This window comes from Panthera leo, chromosome D3, assembly GCF_018350215.1.
Source record: "Panthera leo isolate Ple1 chromosome D3, P.leo_Ple1_pat1.1, whole genome shotgun sequence".
Taxonomy (NCBI): domain Eukaryota; kingdom Metazoa; phylum Chordata; class Mammalia; order Carnivora; family Felidae; genus Panthera; species Panthera leo.
Window position 1 is genome coordinate 36,122,787 of NC_056690.1, and position 16,315 is coordinate 36,139,101.

At 46.6% G+C, this 16,315-nt stretch overlaps 1 protein-coding gene across 2 annotated transcripts in view; it reads right to left on the bottom strand.

Moving 5' to 3' along the window:
• Positions 1 to 2,576: 2,576 nt before the first annotated feature.
• Positions 2,577 to 16,315, bottom strand: part of PTPRM (protein tyrosine phosphatase receptor type M) — a 789,396-nt gene continuing 775,657 nt past the window's right edge. For both annotated transcript variants that reach the window (XM_042910577.1, XM_042910576.1), the window contains 2 exons: positions 11,980 to 12,115; positions 2,577 to 3,325 (listed from right to left, as the gene is read on the bottom strand). In XM_042910577.1, the coding sequence (XP_042766511.1) occupies positions 3,272 to 3,325; positions 11,980 to 12,115 (190 nt within the window). In that variant the 3' untranslated portion in view covers positions 2,577 to 3,271. The remainder of the gene's footprint in view (positions 3,326 to 11,979; positions 12,116 to 16,315) is intronic.

Here is a 16,315-nt window from a genome sequence, read left to right on the forward strand (position 1 = left end):
ACCAACTTGCCAGGTGCATGAGTGAGCCATCTTGGAAGTGGGTCCTCTACTCCCCCTGCTTCCAGGATACAAGACTAGGGATGGCAAGGATAGGGAAGGATACTTCCCCTTGTATCTGGGAAGTATCTGCAGCCCTGACTCAACATTTGGACAGTCACTTCATGAGTGACCTTAGAGCCAGAATCATCCAGCTAAGCCACTCCCGAATTTCTGCCCCATAGAAACTGCATGAGATAGTAAGTAGCTATTGGTATTTCTAGCAATGTGTTTGTTCAGCAGTAGATAACTAATGTTGATTTTGGCACCTGGAACTGGGATGTCTTCACAAAACCTAAATATAGGTATGAGTTTGGATCCAAACCATAAGCAAAAGCTAGAAGGACAGCAGGGGGAGTGCTGGTGGGCAGCTCATCCACACTGTCACTTACCTGCTGCTTCACCTTCTTGGCACATGGCAGCAGCTGCTTCTGAGTGTAAAAGCCATACACCTGCTGCCTCATTTCTGCCTTCTGCCTCTTGCACAAAATGACCCCCGAGGCTCGGCTAACTGAGAGTGCATAGAGAATGGCAATCCGGGAAACAAAGCACAGTGAAGCCAAGTGAACATAGTGCAAAGCCACCATAACATGCACATGGAAGGCTGTTAAGACGGAGTCCCTGAACGGGACCATGTCGGAAGTCCCAGCTGTCACAAGCATTGACGGGTCTGAGAGGCTGAGGATGACTCTGTGGAGGAGGACCCAGAATACTGAGAGAAGAAAGAGAAGGGATGCTTGGCCGGGGGGTTAGCTTCTTTTGTTGGCCAGGGGCAGAGAATTAATTCTGTGTACTGAAAGAAACGACTCTCAGCCATGCTGCAAGGTCTCATGGGAAATCAGAAAAAGCCACAAAATGTCCCTTTTCTTCTATCACTATTTCTGCTAAGAGGTAAAACCAAGGGAAAGATAAAATCCAAGAGATTCAGAAGTCTAGAGGAAACTATTGGCTTCAATAAGAGATCAAGTTTGATGATATAGGGATCGACGAGGAAATGAGTTTTGCATTGTGAGACTCACAAATCTCAGGCCAGTTCAGTGCCATGTTGAACATCTCTTCTCACCCCACCTAAGCGGATGAAGACCCAAGCCATGACTTTGTAGAAGAGAACTGAGGGTGCCACGCTTCCCCTCCTGTCACAGGCCAGCTGGCACACAACGGGGACACCTTTTCATATGTATTCATCCCTAGTCTTGTATCCTGGAGAAGACATGTTGAAGAGGTACACAAAGGGCAGTTTTTAACATTTTGGGAGCATATCAGACAGAAGTGCACAGGGATGCTGAGAGCACACGGTCTGGGAGAAGCCCAGCAGTGAGGCGTTTGGTCTGGATCCCCAGCTCCGCGTGGACCTGCTCTTCCTGCACAAGTGTGGGGTCCACCCCCCTTCAGGGGCGCTGGGAAATCCCTCCCATTGGGACAGTATGGATCATGTACTTGCAACACAGCAAAGCAGTGCAGGTGTCAAACTCAGTCCTCTTTGTGGACAACCTCTGCTCTTGTCCTTAGTCATGATGGTCCCCTGAGCGGGCAGGAATTACCACTCTCAAGTCTCCTCACTTTCTGGAGTGGGCGATGGCTCCCATCTCCTGGTCTCAGCAGGAGGGGCATTTCCTACACTGTGCACTGTAACAAGGGTATCTGTGCTCCTGCTGCTGCCCTCTGCCTCCCCCAGGCCCTGGAGGCACCTGGCACTGGCCACCTGGGGTGACGTGGACAAATTATTTAATCTCTTCCAAACTGAGTCTCTCCAGCTGTAAGATGGCTCCATTACTCTCTCGGGGAACACCTGCTGCCTCTTGGGAAGGCGCCCTGCACAGTTTTCAGATGTGTAATTGGGTGTTTGGTAAAAGCTCATCCTCATCATCTGTTGGAAATCATTTAACATGGCCTGCAACTCGGTTGGAACTCCTATTGTAAGTGCACAGCATAGCCTCCTCCTTCAGAGGTCAGGCAGCGCCCTCGAGGAGCGAGGAGCAGGCTGTCCTGTGTGATCTTTCCCTCTGGCAGGAACTGTCTTGTTGAGCTTTGTATCCTGCTTAACTGCGCTCTGATCCCTTCAGCCTTCAAAAAGTGTTCTCTCACCAAGTTTCAGGTTTAAATGAGGCCTGGAGAGGGCAGAGGTTGCCCCTGCTAAGGTGAAACAGAAAAAGGAAGAGGTTGCCCTGGTCAGCAAGTCACAGCCCTAGCATCCGCCCAGCACACTCTTCAACAATATGCCCAGCAGGTTAGGGGTCGGGCTGCCCTGTGGCTTGTGTTTCCTAAGCCCCAGGGAGGACCCCAGGATGGGCTAGGATAGCTCATTGCTAGAATTTCTCTCTCAAAAATCCCAACTCTACCTGCTCCAGGCCAACAGACCCCATCTCTGTGCCAGGGGTCTGGGGTGACGGGAGCTGCCCCCACCGCTGGGGCGCTGGGACACCAGGAATACAGCAAGACTGGTCATGGGTCTTTATTTATTGAGAAAGAATTCACACAAGGTCACATCATACAGTCAATCCATTCCTGCGCTTCATAAAAATGATTGTCACTCACTGTGCTTCACAAAAATTTCTTTTAATGAATAAATAATTTGATGAAATCAAAAATATTTACAATATAAACAAAGGGAAAAGCTTTGGATCCATGAATCTGATCGTCGAGCTTTGCATTTTTGAATTGACTTCCTCCCAAGCTTTTCCCTTGGAAACAATACAAATCTGATAGAAACAACAACTCATACAACATATCTTTGTTCATTATACGTTTATCTGTTAGTCTTGGAAAGGTACATAAGCTTATATTATGCAACATGTTAAAATACAAATATTAACTAAAATAATATATTATCATAATGCCAGGTAGCATTCTCCACAAAACAAAAATGTACACTCAGCTGTAACAATAACAAAGGGTTCATGGGCCACAAAATAATACCCCAAAGGTACAAATTTCCTTCATAAGAATATAATTGTGCTCTTCGATTTACCAGATGTCTACGCTGCTCTAACAAGCCGATGCCTAAGACAGTATTTGACGACTCTGCTGTGTGTGTGTGTTTCTGTCAGGCAGCAGCATTGCTGGGAATTGGGCAGTGCAAAGCAGTTTTATAAACGCTTTCTTGGGCTCTTAAAAAGAGCCAATTATGCAAAGCAAAATAAGCATAGTGAGAAGTCTTCATCTCATCTACACAAATACCATGGAACGTCTTGGCTTTGTGGGATGAAAGGGTTGGTTTGCAGAACTGTTTATGCCGTCAGCCAGAATTCAAGTATTCCAGGGCCACCTCGTAGCAGAACTTGTACTGATCCTGGAAAGCAGAAGTGAGAAGATGTCAGCTCCGCGATTCCCAAATGCTGGGTCCATTAAAGCAATTATGCCAGATTAGGGTTTTAATGGAAAGAAAGCAAACAGGGAAGGATTTGAATCAGACATGAATCAGAAAGTCACGGCTGTGAGCTGCAAACATATCCATCGTCTGGAGATGTTCTGCACAAGCCCTGATGCAAGGTATTTTGACATCTACGTTCACTAGAATTCCTGGAAAGTTCTAGGCAACTGGAACACACATACAGGTTTGTCCCCATATAAACGTTTACAAAGTATGGGAAAATCAAGAGGTAGAAGAAAAAACAAATGAGGTCTGGGGGAAGAAACATCTTTGTGATTTGCTCATACCAGGGGTCTCAACAAATAAATGTGTCTTCACTCCTGGCCCAACTATACCTTCACCTTTCAGTCAGCAGGATGTCTTCTACAGAGAATTTATCAAGCACCTCTTAAGTCCCAAGCACCTTGACCTGGTCCCTGACTTTGAGAAGTCTATGGTCCAATGAAGAGGTTGAGACTGGTACCCAAGGACAACACATGGCATGGAGCTGAGCAGGGCCTGTGAATGGTACCCCAACATGGATGCAGTGGAGGAGGGAGCAGAACTTCCCAGGGGAGATCTTCCAAGAGGTAGCAGGTAACTAACTGCTAATTCCCAATGGGGGGTTAAAACAGGCATACCAGGTAGAAGAACAGGATAAGGAAAGACCCAGGGGGCAAGTGTTTGATACCCTCTGGGAACCACATAGCAGTTGTTAATCAGGCAGTGAAGTCCTTTTTCTGGAGCACAGCTTTCTCACATCATGGACCTTGGCCTGAGGAAGGCCCGCGTGAGGTCCTGGCCCAGGGAGGGTCTCAGGCGGGGGACGCGGCATTCTGCACCTGTGGTTGTATGATGGACGCTCACCCGGGTGTGGCCTCTGAGCCAAGCAGAGGGACACGGGTTGAGCATGCTTCCACCTGCCATCCCGCAGCAGTGCAGTGTCTGGGACAGAGAGGCTCAGCAACTAGAAGGCTCTCTTCCCACCTCAGTAAGGAGATTCACTTTCACAAGTTGTAAGAGGGCACAGCACTGTCTCACTGCCTGACACAACGGCCGCAACCAAAGAAAGGGATCTCTTATTTTTGGGTTTGCCAAATTAATTCAAACTAAGTCTCTATTTTTTGGATATATGTCTAATTAATTAGTCATGGAATCTTTGTCTTCACCTGCATTTTGTTCTCTAAAGGCCCCACTCGTCCAACCTATCTGAAGACCAGAGCCATACTTTGTCCCCTTGTAACACACGAGTCCTTAGCACAGAACCTGACACACAGCTGGGGGTGTCAAAATGTTGGTTGTATGTGTCAATGACGACACAATATGGGCTTTAGCAGCACAGTGCACCCTGAAGGCTAGAGACTAGGGATTTTAAGATGCAGCTTCCGTCCTTCAGGAGTTTACAGTCTGAAGGGGAAGACAGGAAGCAAACAGACCATGTCAATATACTGATGGTGCCCCAAGCTTAATACGTCAATCGCAGTAACACCCACCCGGATGGCTACGATTAAAAGAGACGGACAAGAACAAGCGTCGGTGAGGATGGAGACACTGGCATGCTGGTGGGAATGTGAGGTGGTGCAGCCCCTTTGGAAAACCGTCTGGTAGGTCATCAAAAGGTTCAACAGAAGAGTTCCCCTCTGACCCGGCGGTTCCACTCCTAGGTAGATGCCCAAGAGAGCTGAAAATATGGCTGCACCAAAGCGGATTCATATTCCAGGATCTGACACTTTTATTTTCAAAAGAGTTGAAAGAAATCATTCGCGTTTCAAAACTCTAAAAGGCCAGGTGGTCAGATCACTGAGCCGACGTGAGTGCTCAGTCCTGTTCTCCTGTCTCCTTCACAGAGACCATGGTTTTCATGGAAATCTGAGAGATCCAATTACTTATTGCATAAACAGGTTTTGCATAAACCTGGTTGTGCAATTTTAGTGCCCACTAGAAACCATCCTTTTAAGATACGAACATGCATTTAGAGGGTAAGGTAGCTCCCGGCCTCAGGCCACGACCCCTTTTGGGTTTTGGGCTTCATCACTAAGGGGCTGCTTTGTTGGAAGCCCTGTCCTAGGCATGACTATAATTTTCAAAATGAATTTGCTATCATCTATCTTGTCCCTCCTAAGCACACTGTCAATCCCAAGAGATTCTGTGATGACTGGTTTCTGAATCAGAAAAATAAGGGGGGCTGAGAAGAAAGACCATAAATTGTTGCATGCCCTCCCCCAAACACCTCAGGAAATGCCTGAAATCCTCCTGTGTTGGAAACTGATTACCCTTGATCGCCAGGTACAGGCCTGTCTTCTGCCGTTTCTTCTCTCAGCTCACTTGCTTCTGAACGGTATAATTAAGCTGCACGAGCTACCCCTGTGCCTCAGGGGGGGAAAAAAAGAACATTTCTGCCTTGGTCCCAAGTTCTCCTGATTTGAGTGACATTAACTGGCTTTGGGCATGAGGAAGTGACAGGAGCAGGGGTTATCCTCGTGCAGGACCATAACCTGGGCGGCCAGCTATTCCCTTCCAAAACCCTTGACCCCACTTTTGTTGCACACCTACCTCCTGTTCTCATGAAGAGGGAGAAAGTAAAACCTAAAGGAGCACCTAAGAGTGAGGTTATGTTTTAAAAGCCCCCCATGTCCCCGCTCTGCTCATTCACTGAGGGCGTCATGAGACCACGAGGCCTGCCAAGCGGCTTTGGGGGGGCTCCCTGAAGGGCTTGAGCTGTAGCCGCGTCAGGGCGTGCTGCCCTGTGTTGTGTCTGAGGAACTAGGGACCCTGTGGTCCCTCCGGGAACCTCCAGTGCCCCACGCTGCCTGCCTGAGAAGATTCAGAGAGCAGTCTGCACGCAGGCTCACCTGGGGTAACCCTTCCTTCTCTGATACACTTGCTTTTTGAACCTAAAACAAATTTCACCGTTTCATCTGGGTCCCGTGCTAATAGGTCCTACAGTCTGGAAAAACCCTTTTACCCATGTCCCCGCTTGGAGGGTCGGTTGGTCCCCAGGGTGCCAACAGTCATGGGTGGAGCCGTCTGCTTCAATGTTTCCGGGAGGTTCCCAGCCAAGGAGACCCCTTGAGGAGACAGCGGTGTGTCTGACACAGGCAGAATGGGTCATTCCTCTCATTTGTGCCTTTAAAAATGTAGGGAGAACGTTCTTCCCTCAAAGAACGTTCCTCCCATGCATGGTGGTTTGTGCCTGGTTTGCTGTTGAGACTCATCAGTGTGTAGCTATGGCCTCCCCAGGTTCTAAGAGCAGGGAGGGGAGCTCAGGAGGGGGGAGCATCCAGGTGCAGGGAAGAAACGTGCTGTCACTCAGCTCTCTCCTGGGCCCCTCCAGGAGTTCTGCTGGTACTGAGGGGGCAGCCAGCCCCTGACTCAAGGAGCTCAGAGTCTAGGGCAGGGGTGGGGGCACGGAGATTACTTCCTTGAGACTGCAGGAAGACTTGCCATGGGAGGACTCAAGCAGAGTGGCTGCTTCTCCAGGGGCTGTGTGGCTGGGCCAGGGAAAGTGGGATGCCTCCCAGTGTCTCCAGAGATGGGCCTTGTGCCTCTCTGACTCCCCATCTGGGGCCTACATCCTCCACTCTGACACTGACACCCCCAGCCACACCCACAGACACATATACTGACATATACCCACCCCCACACCCCTATACATGCATATACACCCATACCTACACACACACCCACGCCCCTCCACACGCACACCCCCCCACATATACATATACCCACAAGTATATACCATCATCCTCTTACATATGCACATGCATCTACCCCTCACACCCCTACACATGCATACAGATCCATACCTCCACACCCCCCACATCCACCCCTACACATGCACACCCACGCCTCCACACATGCACACACACCCACATATACATAAATATATCTACCCACCCATACATACACCCCCTTACACATACACACACATCCACCCCTACACATGCATATGCACATGCACACACCCACACACCTCTACACATGTGCATACATCCACGCCTACACCCCCTACATGCACACACACCCTTGTACATGCACACGCACTCACATATACATACACCCACAGATACACAGCCACCCACACACCTGTACCTGCGACACCCACCCCCACTCACACACACACATAAACCTATACACATACCCCTCTCCCCCACTCCCCACACATCCTCCCCCCATCCCTTCAAATAGCCTGTATGTTTCACAGTTCACAGGTAGACCTCTGGAGGCAGTGTATATGCAGAAGTTATTAGACTCATTGTGTCATCTACATGAGAGGGAGAGCTGCAGGCCCTAACCGCATGCCATCTTGCAGGGAGTGCCTTTTACCGAATATTGTTTTAGCATGCAGAAGGGGCAGGTGGGGCTGAGTCTGGTAGCCAGCTCTAAATTACAGATGTTGGGAGATGCTGGCAGAGGACTGGGTCTGAGCAGGAGGGCTGGAGGGCTGGAGGTAGGTTTGGAGCTGCCCAGCAGCTGGCATGAGGAAAGGGATGGCCTGTTCACCCTGCTGAGCCCTGGTCTCCCCTGCAGCCCACCGAGCTCACTGGCCTTGGGCTCCATCTGCCATAACTGGTCTGGGGCATGGCCTGGGCCTTGGCATTTGTGACAGCACCTCAGGCGATTCCAATGTGCAGTCCTGGCTGAGAGCCATCCTAGACTGGGCACTAAGTTTCTTAACCTTACTACGCATTAAAATTACCTGGGACGCTTTTAACATCCTGCTGCCACAGCCAGACCCCAGATCAACTGAATCATGGTCTCTGGGGTGGGCCCAGGGCTCAGAATTCTTTAAAGCTCTCATTAAAGAAAGTCAAATTTCACTCATATGAGGGTTTTAAGATACAAAACAGATGAACATAAGGGAAAGGAAGCAAAAATAATGTAAAAACAGGGAGGGGAACAAAATCATAAGAGACTCTTAAATATGGAGAACAAACAGAGGGTTACTGGAGGCGGTTAGGGGAGGGGGGAATGGGCTAAATGGGTAAGGGGCATTAAGGAATCTACTCCTGAAATCATTGTTGCACTATATGCTAACTTAGATGTCAATTAAAAAATAAAAATTAAAAAAAAAAAGTCAATTTATAGAAACAGAATAGAACGGTGACTGCCAGGAGCTGGGGGTGGGGGAATGAGGTGATGTTGGCCAGGGGTACAAATTTTCAGTTATAAGTTCTGAGAATCTAGTGTGTAGCACCATGACTATACTTAATGATACGGTATTGTATATTTGAAAGTTGCTGAGAATAGATGTTAAGGATTCTCACTAAAGACACACACAAGTCAAGTATGTTACCTTAGTGGAGCGATGGATGTGTTAACTACCTTGATCTTGGTAACTATTCTACAATGCATATGTATGTCAGATCTCATCACATTGGCCAAAGTTCCCACCACCTCCCAGGGGAGAATATGTTTCTTTAGGAAAGATCTATTCCCTAAAGGCTGTTTCTCTGTTAAAACAGAGCCCTGGAAACTTCTAAAGCTGAGTGAGGACACAGGTGAGAGAGGAGATGTTTGTTGAAGCAGCCTGAATTTTCCTGAAACTTCAAAGGAGCTCAGGGGTTGGGGATTCCATCTGAATCTAACCAGGCAAGTAGGAGGTAGGAGGAAGTCCTTTCCCCCATCCCCCCACCTCACCGACTGAGCACATCCAGTGGGGCCCAGACCAGGGCCCTCTGCAACCCTATCCCCTCTGCCTCCTCAGCCAGGACAGAAGTGCACCCCAGGAGTTTTGGAACCCACTTCATCATTCTAAGAAAAGGCAGCCAGGAGGACTCAGTACTCTTGGGATTTTCAGCTGCTGGTATAACATTTTGTGTTTAGGAGAAACTCAGGTCTCAGATGGTCTTTTATGCCCAATGAAATTATATTGGGTTTAATCTCTTTGACCTGAATTAATTCCCTTAGCCAACATACACATATGAGTAACAAACTAATAGAAATTGTACTTATAAGCAAAAACAAACAAGTGACAGGAGTCCTTCTTTAATTCAGGAAACTTCAAGCCTACTGAAAAGAGCACGGTGACATTTTTTTCTCCGGTCACCAGATAGTATCTATTATTTTGCTAACAGTCACTGTGACAAATTTATCAGACATTCTTCCAGGAAATTGAAAACTCTCCTTATATTTCTCAGCCACTGACCTTATCCTCAAACTGTGACTGACCCTCAGAAGTTTGGGCATCTGAAGATCCTATTTTCTCTATTAGAGTAACACATCATCACAGAGACGCCTAAATTATTATAGAAGAGAGGGCTCCCTGCTGGTCCAACCACCTAGATGTCCATTCAGTTCACAGAGAATCACCTCCATCCTTTAGTCTGCACCACTGATTTGGAAAAAGGCACATTGTTTCTGCACATAAAAATTCGTGAGTGATGAAAGCTGCAGCCAGGGCCATTAGCGGAAAGGCCTGGAAGGGTCTATTACTAATGACCTGCTTAATTCAGGCTGTAGTGAGAGGGAAATGATATATATTTTTTTCATCAAGGTCAGCTTTGCCCAAGTTCCAACAAAAGTCTAGAAGCTACAAGTCTGTCCCTCAGTCTGGGCGGTTAAGTGCCAATGAGGTCGCACTATTTTAATTTAGGCATTGGCTTCCATTTTCTGCCAACCTTCTTATCCATCCCAAACTCAGGCCTCCTCTGACTGCCCAACTGCCCTATCTCAGTGGCCCCCGGCCCAGAAGACTGAGAATTCCATGGTGGTACAACTCTTTAAAATTCCCATGGGTGGTGCCAGGGAGTGAGATAGTTCTCTGCCTCTGGGAGGGGCTGTTTCTAGTGAAGCCTGCACAGGGGACAGGCCAGCCAGTCTGTCAGCCCATCCACATGAAATCTGTGCCACCATATAAGGCACCGAGCATGGGGTCTGGCACATATTAAGCACCATGTGAATGCCAGCTGCTCGCTGCCCCCTCCCCTCCTCTCCCAACGCTAATACATGCCTGCTGGCTGTGGAAGCCCTGTGGACACCTGCACTCTTGAGAACCACTCTCTCACCTTTGCAGTTTTCCAAAAACACTTTCATATATGGTGGCTCACAGGATCACCTCCATAAGCCAACCTTATCCCTGGTTTCCATAACTTGGGCTCAGGGAAGTTAAGTGACCTGCCCGAGGGGACCTAAATTGCCAAGTTAATTTGTCTGAGGTCCCTTGACTTGAATTAGTAGCAGAGCTGAGATTCGAATTTGGGTGTTCATGGGTCTCCAGTAGGGAGGAGAGGAGAGGGCAGCAGTTTGCGGGACGCAGCCCTTTCTCCACAGAAGCCAAGGTGCTAACTGCTGATGGTTTGGGAGTCTGCACTTGGCCAAACAGGCGCCCCTCTACCAAATTCCTCAGGCAGCAAGTGCTTCTTGGACGTGGAACAGCCCATCAAGCAGGACACACGGACCTGCAGGAAGCAGACGCCTCTGCAGAGTGACCTGTGGGAGTCGGACGTGTCCTAGGAGTCAGTCAGCATCAGTCGCTATCATTACCCAGCCTGGGGCACTGCTGTGATGACCAGGAACCATGGCTACTTCCTCAACGCTACCGATCTATCTATCTAGTTTTTAGTGTTCGTTTTTTGATATAGAGTGAGACGGAGTGTGAGCAGGGGAGGAGCAGTGAGAGAGGGAGACCCAGAATCTGAAGCAGGCTCTAGGCTCCGAGCTGTCAGCACAGAACCCAACGCGGGGCTCGAACTCACAAACTGCAGGATCATGACCTGAGCCGAAGTCGGACGCTTAACCGACTGGGCCACCCAGGTGCCCCTACTTCTTCAACTTTACCTTGAATCTCGACTAGCTCTTCGGTGCCTTTATTATATTTTAAAGTTGAAGCCCACTGCTGCAGTACTGTGGGCCGGGAAACGCAGGCTTCCCAGGCATGGTGGCACCGGTCATCCCTTCCTCCCTCTCCACACCCCAGGCCATTCTCCAACTCTGGGATCAGTCCTACTGTTTCGTTCAGCTCCTCCTTCCACTGACAGAGGTACAAATGACTAATCTAAAAGCTTCTTCCTTGATGTTATTCTACTGTTCTCCAGTCTCGGTGGTTGGCATTTCAATAGCTGCACACAAGAAAGAGATTTCCTGAAATACTCTAAGAAAATAGCTGCACATAGTCCTTTGTTTCTCAGCTCCTTAATCCTCTTCTCAGATATGGCCACCAAAATTAACTGCAACATTCTGGGTGCCAAACTGAAATTCACAGCTTTGACGAATGTTAGGTGATGAAGCTATTTATAAAATATATAATTTGAAAATCTGGCATTTCGTGTAGTAGGATTCTTCTCCATGAAGACGAAGTGCTTAGGCACGTGGAAGGCACTACCAGGAATGGGAACTAATAAGGATGTTTGCTTGTGAGTTTCAACGACTTCCCCATTTCCAGTGTGTGGAGATGAAGCCTCCCTGTGAAAAGCCCAGGGAGAGAGGAAAAGGGGAGAAAAGCCCTCACCAGCCCAGAGATCACATTATGTTTCTGAAAACGAGCATCCTCCCCCCCGTGAATCAGTGTCAGCACAAACTCGGAGGGGGCGAGCTGTCTTGCACTAGCTAACCAGGAAAATGCCCCATTCCGCGGGACAGAGGAAGGGTCCTACCAGGAGGTCCACCATGTTGGGCTTGTTGTTCCTCAGCGTCTTCACGGCGTGGAAGACGTCGACTGTCCTCTGGTGCCGGAGCATCTCACAGACGATGCTGATGGCGCAGAACGTCCCGCTGCGGCCTCCCCCGTTCCTGCCGGAAGAGAAATCAGATGGTCCAAGAGAAGGTCTGAGAGCATTTGCTCTCACACGGCATCCTCATGTGCCTCCTGAACCCTGGAGAGCAGGCAGTGGTGAAAGCCTCAGAGGCCAGGCGATCACTCCACTAGGGCCAATTATTTTAATTAAAGTAAATGGAGTTAATGAGTCTTAGCCCTGGGCCCATGGGTCACCTCACTGGAGGTGATGAGAAACTGGCACATTCTGCTCTCCTAGCTTCACCTCAGATCTCAGTTATACAATCTCTTAAAAACTTACCAGTTTTTACTGAAAGGACCCACTGCAGGAAATTTCCGGCGAACAAACACCTTATCTGCTATCTGCCAGGAAAGCTGGTGATGAGTGTTCAAAGATGGACTTGGCCTTACAGAAGTCCACTATTATTTCATTATTAATCTCTAAAACACAGGAGCTCTTTCTGAATGAAACTTTTCATTTTGAACTAATTTTAAATGTGCAGAATCATCGTAAAAACAGCACGGAGGGTTCCCTGGCATACCCACCTCCCCTGATGCGAACATCTTACAAAATCATAGTATGGGATCAGAACCAGGAAGTTACCACTGGTGCAATACTATTACCTCAACTACAGGCCTTAGTCAAATGTCACCAATGACCTTTTTCTAGTCCAGGATCCAATCCCAGATCCCACCTTGCATTGCCTTGTCCTGGCTCCTTAGTCTCTGCTACCTGTCCATCAGGTTCTCAATCATTCCTTTTTTTTCTTGACCTCGACACTTTTGATGAGTACTGGTCAGTTTTTTTGTAGAATAAAAAAAAATTAGAATGTAGATGTAGAAAGTGGCCATGGTGCCCAGCTACAATTTGAGAAGTCATTACAAAATACAAATTGTAGAATGTGGAAATGTAGAACTATGTCCCCTTCTCATGATTGGGAATGAAGTTATGCATTTTGGCCAGAGAACCACAGAGGGGCTGTTCATCCTTCCAGGGATTCAGGATACTGAATTGGCTTATTTTGCTGGTGATGTTGACCTTCATCACTTTTTAAGACGGCGCCTGAGAAATGTTTTCCTATGTAGTCGTTATCTTTCTCTTTGTAGTTAATATCTTGGGAGATACTTTGGGATTCTGCAAATATCTCAGTTCTCCTCAAAGTTTCACCCACTGATTGAGGATCCATTGGTGGATCCTGTCTGCAACAACGATCATTGTGGTTTTGATTTTCTACTTCCCTGTCTCCTTCAACATTCTACTGTGAGAGAGTGCTGTCTCTTCTCCACTATTTGACTAATTTATTTGCTTATATCTTTTATCTTTTTATCTATGTCACTTTATTTTTTCCTTAAATTTTTTTTAATGTTTATTTACTTTTGAGAGAGAAGAGAGAGAAAGAGAGAGAGAGAGAGAGAGAGAGCAAGTGAAGGAAAGCAGAGAGAGGGAGACACAGAATCTGAAGCAGGCTCCAGGCACTGAGCTGTCAGCACAGAGCCCAACACCGGGCTTGAACTCGTGAACTGTAAGATCATGACCTGAGCCAAAGTCAGATGCTTAACTGACTGAGCCACCCAGGTGCCCCTATTTATGTCACTTTAGACTTACACGTGTTAATTTTGTTCAATGAGCTAAAATCCAATAGTATCAATATTTATTTTTGTTGCTGAAATTGTTCTGGTTTTGGCCATTAGAAGCTCCATCAGGCCTCCATTATTTTTTGAGTACTTTCTTACTCTCTGGGACCACAAGGTGTTCCAAACTCATCTTACATCTTCCCTGCACCAGCTCTGAGATCAACCACTTCTCCAAGGAGCTAATGGATTGAAAGAAAAATAAACACAGTATCATTATTACACCTAAGATAATATTACTGGGTCGATAATTGAATTTCTAATTATTGTTCCAATTTCCCAGATTGTTTCACAAATTTTCTTCCAGTTGATTTCTTCAAATACACGTCCAAGCAAAGTAATTGGTTGATATAGCTTGAGAGTTCATTTTAATCTATAGGTCCCTCTTTGTTCTCTCTTATATTTCTGGGGAATTTATTTGTGGAGGAAATGGGTCATCTTTCCTGTAAAGAGCCCCATATTCTCAGTTGTTCTCATTCATTGCATCTCTGTGAATCATTTAACATGTTTCTTTCTAATCCTTATATTCTATAAATTAGGAGTTAGGTCCACAGCTTCCTAAGAATTAATTTTTTTTAAGACAGGATACCTTATAAGCATACTTTTTAAGGAAGTAGGCACAAGATATCACGTTGTTCTTTGTTTTGTGATTTTAAGATGGATCATTGTGTTAGAATGTCAGTTTGGTACATTAAGTTCAAAATCAGTTTTTTTTTTTTTTTAATTAAGTATAACAGACCTACAATTAACAGTACTTAATGATATGTACCACAAATGGTAGTACATATCTTAGTTAATTTCCAAATTCATGTTCCACGTAACCACCACTCAGATCAAGACACAGACCGGGATCAGCGCCACCCCCCTCCCCCCGAGATCTCCTTCAGACTCCCTCGTCATCAATACCATCAATTCCCCAAAGATGATCTCTGTTCTCACTCCTGGCATTGTAAATGTCTTCGGTCTGTTTTCAAATTTTGTATAAAGGGAATATACAGTATATACTCTCTTGAGTCTGGCTTATTTCACTTAATACTATCTCGGTGAGAATCATCCATGTCGCACCACTGGCTTCTTCTTTTATATTGCTGAGAACAATTCCACTGAATGGATCTACTACTGTATAATTTTAATCACCTAACAGCTGAGGAATATTTGGGCTGTTTCTAATTTTCAACATTATGAGTCCATCTGCTCTAAAAATGTCTCATGGTGCATAAATGACTCATTTCTGTAGTCGTGTACTTGGGAGAGGAAGAGCTCAGAGAATGTATTTATCTTTAGCATTTGGTATTGCCGTCAAACAGATCCCAATCTCCATGCCATCTGTCCTTCCTGCCAGCGGTGTAGGGGGTGTTCCATTTGCTCTGCATCGTCACCAACACTTGGTATTATCATTTGCTTGTTTGTCTTTTATTTTTTATTTTATTATTTTTTCATTTTATCTTAATGTTTATTTTTGAGAGAGACAGCATGAACAGGGGAGAGGGCAGAGACAGAGAGAGAGAGAAGGAGACCCAAAATCGGAAGCAGGCTCCAGGCTCTGAGCTGTCAGTACAGAGCCCAACGTGGGGCTCAAACCCACAAACCGTGAGATCATGACCTGAGCCGAAGTCGGACTCTCAACCGACTGAGCCACCCAGGCGCCCCTTGTTTGTCTCTTAAATGTCACCCATTCTGCTGAGTGTGCAGGGGGCGTCTGGTCCTGGTTTTAATATGTATTATCCTGGAAATGAATGATGCTGAGTACCTTTTCTATGTTTATTGGCTATGTGCATATTCGTTGTTTAAAAAAATGAAGCTCTTGTCAAGTCTTTTGCTCAAACAGCTGGATCTATCTTTGTTTCTTTGCTTGCAGTAGTTCTTAGGCATTCTGGCTCTGAGTCCTTTGTCAGATGCATGTATCACAAAACTCTTTGCCCATGCTGTCTTGCTTTTTCAGTCTCCTTGGTGTCTTTTGATGAACCGAAGTGCTTAATTTTAATGAAATCCAATTTTTCAATATTCTCTTTTATGGCTTGTGTTCTGTCTTGGGTATCATCATCTTTGGTTACCTCATGGTCATGAAGATTTTCTCCTGGAAGCTTCATTGTTTTCCTTTGGTCATGAAGATTTTCTCCTGGAAGCTTCATTGTTTTCCTTTTCATATGTTGGTCCATGATCCATCTGGAAATGATTTCTGTATGTAGCATGAGGAGGGAGACCGGTATGCAGGCTGTTCCCCCCCACCTCTCGTAGTACTGTGGGGTCTTAGTTGTAAATCAGGTGACCCTGAGGTGTGGCTCCATTCCTGGATTTTCTCTTCTGCTCCATCAGCCTACTTTCTGTCTTCGCACTGTTAGTCACACTGCTTTTCCCCCACCAACTTTTCACCTGATGCTTTCAATAGTTCTTGATGACCACTGTCTACACCCGTATTTTCATGAAAGGTTACAAAATGGTGATATCTTAATTCTATCCATTTCTTCTGGCTTTATGAGCTGGAAGACGTATGAAGAAAAAACAACAACAACCCTGTTTGCTCACTGTGAGTATATGTGTGGCTCAAGGAACCATTCCACTTGTAGCATGTGGAGGTCTGTTTC